Source organism: Cherax quadricarinatus, chromosome 55 (assembly GCF_038502225.1).
Source record: "Cherax quadricarinatus isolate ZL_2023a chromosome 55, ASM3850222v1, whole genome shotgun sequence".
Classification (NCBI taxonomy): Eukaryota; Metazoa; Arthropoda; class Malacostraca; order Decapoda; family Parastacidae; genus Cherax; species Cherax quadricarinatus.
The window spans coordinates 15,747,440-15,757,439 of record NC_091346.1 but is presented as its reverse complement, the minus strand read 5'-3'; the positions used below and the strand labels follow the sequence as shown (position 1 = coordinate 15,757,439).

General features: G+C 40.9%; 1 protein-coding gene across 1 annotated transcript in view; it reads left to right on the top strand.

Moving 5' to 3' along the window:
• Nucleotides 1-10,000, top strand: part of LOC128699003 (uncharacterized) — a 576,069-nt gene that overhangs the window by 524,244 nt on the left and 41,825 nt on the right. Inside the window, exon 4 of the mRNA XM_053791521.2 lies at nucleotides 4,657-4,792. Within this exon, the coding sequence (XP_053647496.1) occupies nucleotides 4,657-4,792 (136 nt within the window). The remainder of the gene's footprint in view (nucleotides 1-4,656; nucleotides 4,793-10,000) is intronic.

Here is a 10,000-nt window from a genome sequence, read left to right as displayed (position 1 = left end):
CCTTGCTACATTGTAAGCTGATGAGAGATACAGTCTCCTTGCTACATTGTAAGCTGATGAGAGACACAACCTCTTTGATACATTGTAAGCTGATGAGAGACACAACCTCTTTGATACATTGTAAGCTGATGAAAGATACGATTTTTTATGCTAACATTTATTTTGATGAGACATACAATCATTACTCCACACTGTAAGTGAATGAGAAATACAATCTCTAATCTACATTGTCTAAATTTTCTGGGTTATCCCAGGTAATCTACACATATACTGCAATGTATAATGATTTATGCAATTGTATTTATGTATATCTGTACCTGAATAAATTTACTGCCATCCGTGTGTTTGCGAGAAGCCGAAGTTCCACTATAGAATAAACTGGACACTCACTGAAAAACATCAAAATTTTGAGACAATGCAAAATAAGTGTTTGTTCAACTCTTCCAGAACCTCTATAAAAAAAATAAAACCCTCATCATATTGGTCAAATCCAAAAAAACAGTGAGACACTTGTACGGTATATCGAAAAAACTGAAATAAACAGATTTAAAATTTATTCGACGCGATCATAGAATTGATGCTAATGTCTATTTATTCTGATTGCAAATGGCGTACTGCTAAAACGTTTCGGAACACGCTTTAAATCTGAGGCAACGTTTTGTTTTGCATGAAGTGGGATAAAACTCTACTTCGAGGGGAGGACTTTGTCCTCATGTATGTAGTTTCTTCATCTGTCGAGCACGTTTCTCTCGCCCAGTTGTTTTACATTACACAGGAAGTAGTCAAGACCCAACGTTAGAGATACACGAGTCTTCCAAAACTCTAACTTAGAGACAATCAAGTCTTATTGGTCCTAACTCTCAGGGAATAAGTTTCACTGGGCGCTAACTTAGCGGAAACTTAATTCTTAGGGGAAACAAGTCTTACTGAACCCTTTATTTGAGGAAATAAGTCTTACTGAACCCTTTCTTTGAGGAAATAAGTCTTACTGAACCCTTTCTTTGAGGAAATAAGTCTTACTGAACCCATTCTTTGAGGAAATAAGTCTTACTGAACGCTTTCTTTGAGGAAATAAGTCTTACTGAACCCTTTCTTTGAGGAAATAAGTCTTACTGAACCCTTTGTTTGAGGAAATAAGTCTTACTGAACTCTTTCTTTGAGGAAATAAGTCTTACTGAACCCTTTCTTTGAGGAAGTAAGTCTTACTGAACCCTTTCTTTGAGAAAATAAGTCTTACTGAACCCTTTCTTTGAGGGAATAAGTCTTACTTAACCCTTACTTTGAGGGAATAAGTCTTACTTTACTCTTACTTATAGGAAATAAGTCTTATTAAAGCCTTGCTAGAGGAAATTAGTTTTATTGAACCCTAAGAAAAAAAGTCTTACTAATCCCTAACTTAAAGGAAATAAGTCTTACTGAACCCTTACTTAGAAGAAATTAGTCTTACTGAATCTTTACTTACGGGAAATAAGTTTTGCTGAACGCTAACTTAGAGAAGACAAGTCTTACTGAATCCCAACTTAAAGGAAGCAAGTCTTACTGAACCCTAACTTCAAGATAATTAACTTAGACATATAATAAACTTACGTAGAGATAACTTAAAATAAATTTAAGAGATAAAGTGAACAGTTGACAAATCTAAGGTATAACCTCAAAAAAAAAAAAAAGATTTGGACATAACTAGACTTCTAGACTTCCTTCAGTTCTTGTTTTTACGACCTTTTTTGCTCAGGTAATTTGGTATATATGACAACTCTAATAATTGCTTTTAATAGAATATAATTAGTGGTGTCCAAAGTTTTGATGTTGAACAAATATGGAATTCTAATTAATTTTGTAGAGCACTGATCTGTGTGTGTGTGTGTGTGTGTACTCACCTAATTCAGCAAATTGTGGTTGCAGGGGTCGATTCATAGCTCCTGGCCCCGCCTTTTCACTGGTCTCTACTAGGACCACTCTCTTCCTGCTCCATGAGCTTCATCGCACCTCTTCTTAAAGCTATGTATGGATCACTCTTCAGATTGTTCCACTTCCTGACAACTCTATGGCTGAAGAAATACTTCCTAACATTCCTGTGCCTAGTGCGTGTGTATGTGTCTAAGGGAATGTATATAACCGCTTATACCTACACAAATTTCCATTGATTTTGGGCGTAGCTGAGAGAGCTGAGTGACACACAAGGTTGACTTTCACACAAAAATATAAATTTGTCAAGAATGTTCTCAGTTTCCTTTTCGTTCAACATTTAGTTGTTTCGCTGATCTTCATGTTGCTCTCACTAAATAATTCGTGTCTACTTTCACTCGTCTTGCTTTCGTGTGAGTGGGTTGGGTGGTTAGTGGGGCGTCAAACCTATCTATTACACGAGGGTCGTTAATTAAGGCTACATGTCACCACCAGTCAAGAATATTTTAATCAGTGAAATAAGAATCAAAACAATCTCTCCAGAATATATTGAGAGTAATGTACCTCTCAATATATATATTCGACGTTTCGCCCTTTCGGCCTTTCTACCTTTTCTAAAGAAAATCCCCTAAGGTAATTTTGCATTACTGAGGCTGCTGCTACTTTCTTTACACTTTCGCTATTTTCTTCATGCTTTCGTTGCTTTTTTCACATACTTTCCCGGTTTTCTTCACCTCAATAGGTTGTCTTCCCTGTGTGTCTCCCTCAGAGGGTGTCAAGGAGCTCTCAAACTCACCATTAGGGAACGAAGCCTTGGCTCCCCAGCAGGCAGAGTAATGGGGAAGCAGAAGTTGCATGACGAATGGAAAAATGGGAAAGTGTACCTGAATGGGGCGATATATCTGAATATAAAGCCTTGCTAGAGGAAATTAGTTTTATTGAACCCTAAGAAAAAAAGTCTTACTAATCCCTAACTTAAAGGAAATAAGTCTTACTGAACCCTTACTTAGAAGAAATTAGTCTTATATATATAATATATATACTGAATCCCAACTTAAAGGAAGCAAGTCTTACTGAACCCTAACTTCAAGATAATTAACTTAGACATATAATAAACTTACGTAGAGATAACTTAAAATAAATTTAAGAGATAAAGTGAACAGTTGACAAATCTAAGGTATAACCTCAAAAAAAAAAAAAAAGATTTGGACATAACTAGACTTCTAGACTTCCTTCAGTTCTTGTTTTTACGACCTTTTTTGCTCAGGTAATTTGGTGGCCTGGTGGTTAACGCTCTCGCTTCACACGGTGAGGGCCTGGGTTCGATTCCCAGCCAGAGTAGAAACATTGGACGTGTTTCTTTCCACCTGTTGTCTATGTTCCCCATCAGTAAAATGGGTACCTGGGTGTTAGTCGACTGGTGTGGGTCGCATCCTGGGACACTGACCTAAGGAGGCCTGGTCACAGACCGGGCCATGTGGGCGTTGACCCCCGAACTCTCTCCAGATAAACTCAGATATAGTATATAGATATATATATATATATATATATATATATATATATATATATATATATAAACAGAAAATGATGACAATTATGAGCGTCCTAATTTTATTGACTCTGTTTATTATTTTTATATGCGTGTGTAAGCGCTAAAACAAAAGGATCATGTAGGGTAAATGGAAGGGGTGAGGATAATGAGGTTTTATGCTTGGTACGGGGAGGGGGTACCTTTGATGCGATGGCTAAAGAGGTCTTTGCTAGGTACCGGACCCACTCTTCCAGGGTAAGGAGGGTCTAGTGATGTTGGTGGTGGTTTATGTGCTGGTGTTGGTGAGGGTGTTGCTGGTGGTGTTGGTGGTGGTTTATGTGGTGGTGTTGGTGGTGGTTTTGGTGGTTGTTTATGTGGTGGTGTTGCAGGTTGTGTTCTTGGTTGTTTATGTGGTGATGCTGAAGGCTTTTATGTGATGGTGTTGTGGTGGTGTTGGTGATGGTGTTGGTGGTTCTTTATATTGTGGTGCTGGAGGTGGTTTATGTGGTGGTGTTCGTGTTTGTTTATGTGATGGTTTTGAAGGTTTTTTATGTGGTGGTGTTGGTGGTGGTGCTGGTGGTGGTGCTGGTGGTGGTGCTGGTGGTGGTGCTGGTGGTGGTGTTGAAGGTTTTTTATGTGGTGGTGTTGGAGGTGGTTTATGTGGTGGTGTTAGTGGTTTTTTATGTGGTGGTGTTGGAGGTGGAAGTGATGTTGATAGTTGCGTGTAGTGGAAGATGTGGTAATATTGGTGGGTGGATGTGATAGTGTTGGTGGCTGAGAGAGTGGTGGTGGTGGTGGTGGAGACGAGTGGCCGGGTTTGGTGGTGATGGTGGTGGTGGTAATGATGCTGGTGATGCTGGGTCATCATCATCTCTCCAGCAGTTGAACAAGTGAAGAGGTGGTCGTCTCGTGAGTGTGATTTTACTAGAGCTTTACTAATGCTCATCAGTTCTTCCTCAGCAGGTAGATGGGAGCTCCAGCAGGATCATCTATCTCTACAACTCTACTGCTAACACTTCTTTGACTAACACCTCCTCCCTGACAACACCTTCTCTCTAAATAGCACCTCGCTAACTAACACCTCTCCCCTCAAACAGAGAGCCTTCATCTGAGATTTTCCCTTTGATGATTACGAGTCATCTCTTACCTGACTAATACCTCCTTCGGCAACACCAGCTAACACCACCTCCCTCACTAACACCTGCTCCTCCCTCCCACAGGTAGAGGGGCGGGAGGGCCGTCGTCTAGACGTGCTAGGAGTAACTCTAGCCGCGTCTGACGTGTACAGATGTGAGCTGGTAGCTGAGGGGCCACCCTTCCACACCACGCAACGCTCAGCCAACATGACAGTAGTAGGTGAGTCTAACTAGGTGAGTCTAACTAGGTGAGTGTAACTAGGTGAGTGTAACTAGATGAGTGTAACTAGGTGAATCTATGTCTAACTAAATGCCATGAGGTACTAGTATTAAAACGAATTTAATCCCTGTAACATCAAGCAATGATTATAAATCCGGTAAGTGTGCCAAGTATATCAGGTATACCAAGGGATACTTGGTAATGTACAGTCCTAAGTGAGCCGTCGTAATGTAAGACTTCCCCGTAAATATAATGTTTGACTACTTGTGGTATTACTCCATCTTTCATGCACTACTACTATTACTTCTACTACTACTATTATTATTACTACTACTACTACTACTACTACTACTACTACTGCTACTACTACTACTACTACTACTACTACTACCACTGTTACTACTACTACTACGACTACTACTACTACTACTATTACTACTACTACTACTACTACTACTACTACTGCTGCTACGACTACTACCACTACTTCTGCTACTTCAACCCTCCTCTATATTTTCTCATGGTGCTCTTGTCCTGTATGCAATGGCTTGAAAAAAAGCCTGATGGCGAAGCATTGTCCCAGTATAATGTCTAATTTATTGCCAGCAATACTACCAATCGTTACACAAAACTTAATGCTGATCCTCTCAACATGACGAAGAGCATTGCCTGTTTCCAACAGCAAATTAGTTTTGTGGATTATTCTCAACAGGTTCATCCACAGAGATTACATTCGAATGCGTTGAAATTTAGATATGTTCTTCTGAATGGAGTGTGCTTCGGTTCCAGCCGATTGAGAGGCTGTGTCTCATTTAAAGCCTGTCCCGTGGAACGCAGATGCTGAAAAACTCGTTTAGTCGCCTCGTTCTGTGTAGTTCATTCAGTTCTGGCTGTGCCAGGGAATTGATGAGTAAGACACAACAGCATTTGGCCATCGTTACTGGAGAAATGTTTTCGGCCTACAGGGCAGCCTTCCTCAGTCAAACACCGAGGTGATTACTGGAGATGGTAGAAGTAGTGAGGCAATTTTAAAGGGGCGTGACCACTTTTTCATGACTGTAGGGACTGATCACCTCAGATTTATCTTCCCACTTCCACTCTCTCCGATAATGTAATCACCTCTCTATTCGACTGATGGAGCCTGCCACGCAGGAGAAACGCTTCGTTCATAAAGATACGTCAGTGTGCCACATATGTCTTGGTCGTCAACTGGAAACTATTCGTGGCATTAAACCACGCAGTGAAACGGGAAGATGTTACTCCACACAGATTTCCCACCTTCGTGAACCGCTACTGAAAACACTAGACAGTTCAGAAACAACTGTTCCCTTGAGTGGTTCACCACAGTCAGCAGTTACAAACTGTTGTTGCTTTTAAGACAGTTTTATTTGCAGGCTACGAGCTATTTTACATCGTTAGATCATTTGAATTGCCCGATCTTGTCTGAGGTACACAACAGCCCCTCCCCCAGGAAGCCACCTACAACAGTCTAACACCCCAAGTACCTATTTACAGCAATGTCACCATAAGCAGAAGGTGGAAGGAGACTTCTCCATTCATCTCGGATCATTGTATCTGCGTGTGGAGAGATAATTCATTTGCATAGTTTTTTTTATTTTGTCTCTCTTGCGACTCAAAAACACTTTTTTTTTTTAATGTTTTGATAAAAGCCAGAAATAATTGCACTTTTTGAACCATGCTTTTATATTACCTGTAAATTAATGTGTTTTTTATAAACATGCTTTGATAAAAGCTGGAAATGAATGTTGAAAAGCTCGTCTATGCTAGGAAAAAAAACTGAGGTACCTTGACCGAGCACAGAGAGAGAGAGAGAGAGAGAGAGAGAGAGAGAGAGAGAGAGAGAGAGAGAGAGAGAGAGAGAGAGAGAGAGAGAGAGAGAGAGAGAGAGAGAGAGAGAGAGAGAGAGCAAATAACCATTCAGGAAGAATATAACTGGTATTCAAGACGTTATTCGCTATTTTTTTCCAAAACGTGCACAAATTTTTTTTCTTAAGACAACGTTTCACTCATGACAGAGAGTTGCCAGTTCATGACAAAGCCCTACACAGAGCGAAACGTTGTCACAGTTATCTGTTTCAATTGAACGCTATTTTTTTCTTTGAATGATGTTGAACTCTCGCGAAAGAGGGGGTGTTCGAACCCATGGCAACCAGTCATAAAACTAGCAGGCAAGTGAGTCACCAACTGTACCATGCTGGCCTGATAAGATACGCCCAACTATGTGTTTTTTCTATACTCTAGGAAAGTTAGTAAGGGCCACCACTGTGACCACAATGCAAGGTTTTTTAAATGTTCTAATTCAAGCCCCTTCTAAGATTTTATTAATGACTCGTGGAATCATAATAATGACACGAGTGTCAGCGATGCATTTATGTCATTTCGTTTTTGTTCGTATCGGTTAGGTTAGGTAAGGTTCGTGTTTCCTAACGACCAGCAGCTGGAGGTTTCGGCCGTTTGACCGAGGCCTTCCGCTGGCTTGTCGGTCCACCCCTTTAAAAATTATGGTCCTAGTTATAACCATTCAGTGAGTAATTCACTCGTTTCTTGTAATAACTATCTTCCTTCCATCCTACACTCGTCTCGTGTAATGACTATCTCCCTTCCATCCTACACTCGTCTCGTGTAATGACGATCTCCCTTCCATCCTACACTCGTCTCGTGTAATGACTATCTCCCTTCCATCCTACACTCGTCTCGTGTAATGACTATCTCCCTTCCATCCTACACTCGTCTCGTGTAATGACGATCTCCCTTCCATCCTCCACTCGTCTCGTGTAATGACTATCTCCCTTCCATCCTCCACTCGTCTCGTGTAATGACGATCTCCCTTCCATCCTCCACTCGTCTCGTGTAATGACTATCTCCCTTCCATCCTACACTCGTCTCGTGTAATGACGATCTCCCTTCCATCCTCCACTCGTCTCGTGTAATGACTATCTCCCTTCCATCCTCCACTCGTCTCGTGTAATGACGATCTCCCTTCCATCCTCCACTCGTCTCGTGTAATGACTATCTCCCTTCCATCCTCCACTACTAATGCTGCTGACTATTGATCAGAGAGAACTTACGCATTTATGGCACTTTTGTAAAACATACGCCCCGGGGCTCATTAAATACTCGTTCTAGCTATTCTATAGCCTATTTCCTGTGCCAGTCTCCTGAAACAGTTGCAGTCATCATATGAATAAGAGAAATCGTAATTACCATAACAAATATTACCCAGAATCCTCAGTAATAACCCACATAGAGACAGAAACTCAAAACAACCGTGTCGAAAGAAGGTGTATACATCTGGAGGGCATATGGAAATGCCTCTGGACAGCAATCGGACAGAATGCGATCAGAATTTGGGAAGCATTGCTCTCGTTAAAAATTAAACTGTCTATCGCAGACAACTCTGCGACATGGTTATCATTACACGTGTGGTACACAATAACATATAATCCCGGGGTAACTTTGGAAAAATAAACAAATCCAGTACAATGCGATCCTTGACTGACTTTATTGATCTGTTTGTGACTTAATAAAACCCAATGTGTGGACGGAATGTAGTCAATAAAGAATAGATTTACACTGCATTTTATTTTTTCAACGTGCCAGTTATTTTATAGCATTTATCTCCACCTGGGCAACTTTATTGGAGTAAAGCTGATGGGAACTCTGCTTTATTTACACTTTACTGCCACTTCAGGCCTCTACGTGAGGTTAATAAAGCCTTCTGTGTTAGGTAATATTTCTTCAATAAAGACAACCAGGTGTTACACATCTGTCATATTCCCCAACTTGAGAATAAAAAAAAACACAACACCGTGGCTGGAACAATTCACGAACAGCCCACATTTAAACCACGGTACGGGTGGGGCTCGAACTCACCGCACGTGAGTCGTATAAAAATCTCACTCGCTTGCCGTGTGAGTCGAATTATTACGATTTCGTGAGTTAAGCCCACATTTTGGAGAGGAAATTTGTGACGACGTTTCCCTCCGTCCTGAAATACTGAAAAAAAAAAAAACAAATGAGAGAATGAGAGATTTTTTTTACCGATGCTCCACTTCCCAAAATTTTAATTCCGGGTGATGGTGAGGCGTTTCTGAATCATACACAGCATCTGCTGCATCTGCCACTCTGGCACATCTTGACTAATGCTTCCATCTTGAGGCACTGGCACTGAGTTATCACCTGCTGCTAGTGTGCCTGACATATCACCTGCACCTCTGTAGGGCCAAAGGTGTTTTCTCTTCCCGGTGGTTCAAGAAATGATGAAAAAAAATTACACACATGTGCAATATCTGGGTCTCTAATGTTATTGAAACCTTAATGTAAGCCAGAGGAAGGCTTCGATCAGATGACCAAAAGCTCCAGCTGCTGGGCCATCATATGACTAAGACCCGCTTCAGGAAACGCTTGTCCTGTTTCCTGACAAAGCTTACTAACCTAACTAATCTGGGTATCTTTATATGTAGACGTTTCGTTATCCAGTGGATTTATCAGTACAAAGACATAATGTGAAGAACGTAGAATTGTATACAAAAGATGAGGTAATCAGTCCTTCAGGCTGAGGGAATTTATATAGATCTACAGTCTTCCAATTATGTCCTTGAATTTGTATTGATAAAGCCATTGAAGGGCGAAACGTCTACAGTAAAGATACCCAGATGTTGTACATGTGTCTAATTCTTCGTCTTCTCGGCACTTCACACCATTTATGTTTAGCAAGAAATGATGTGTGTGAGTGGTTGTTAATGACCTAACTACCTCGACGTTTGCCAAGGCACTGAATGGCCCTTGAGGAATTAGAACTCACCCATCAATATAATTATCTGAAATGTATGATAATTAAAACCAATTATCATATAATTACATGGTATTATGCAATTATTAATGCTCTGCTGCCATTGCCTCTGCCAGCATCTCCTTTGTAGTGCGACCACCAACAGCCTGAGTGATCAGAGACCTGGCCACGACTTGTGGATGGAGGATCGAGCCTCCATCACTCCTTACGGTAAATAAGAGTCACGATAAAAGAATACAAGAACATCTGGTAAAACATTCTTCATGGTAACGTTACGTACTCCAGGAGCTCAATCCAGTATTTAAGAACATAAGAACATAAGAAAGAAGGATCACTGCAGCAGGCCTACTGGCCCATGCGGGGCAGGTCCATGTCAACCCCCGGCTTAAACCAAT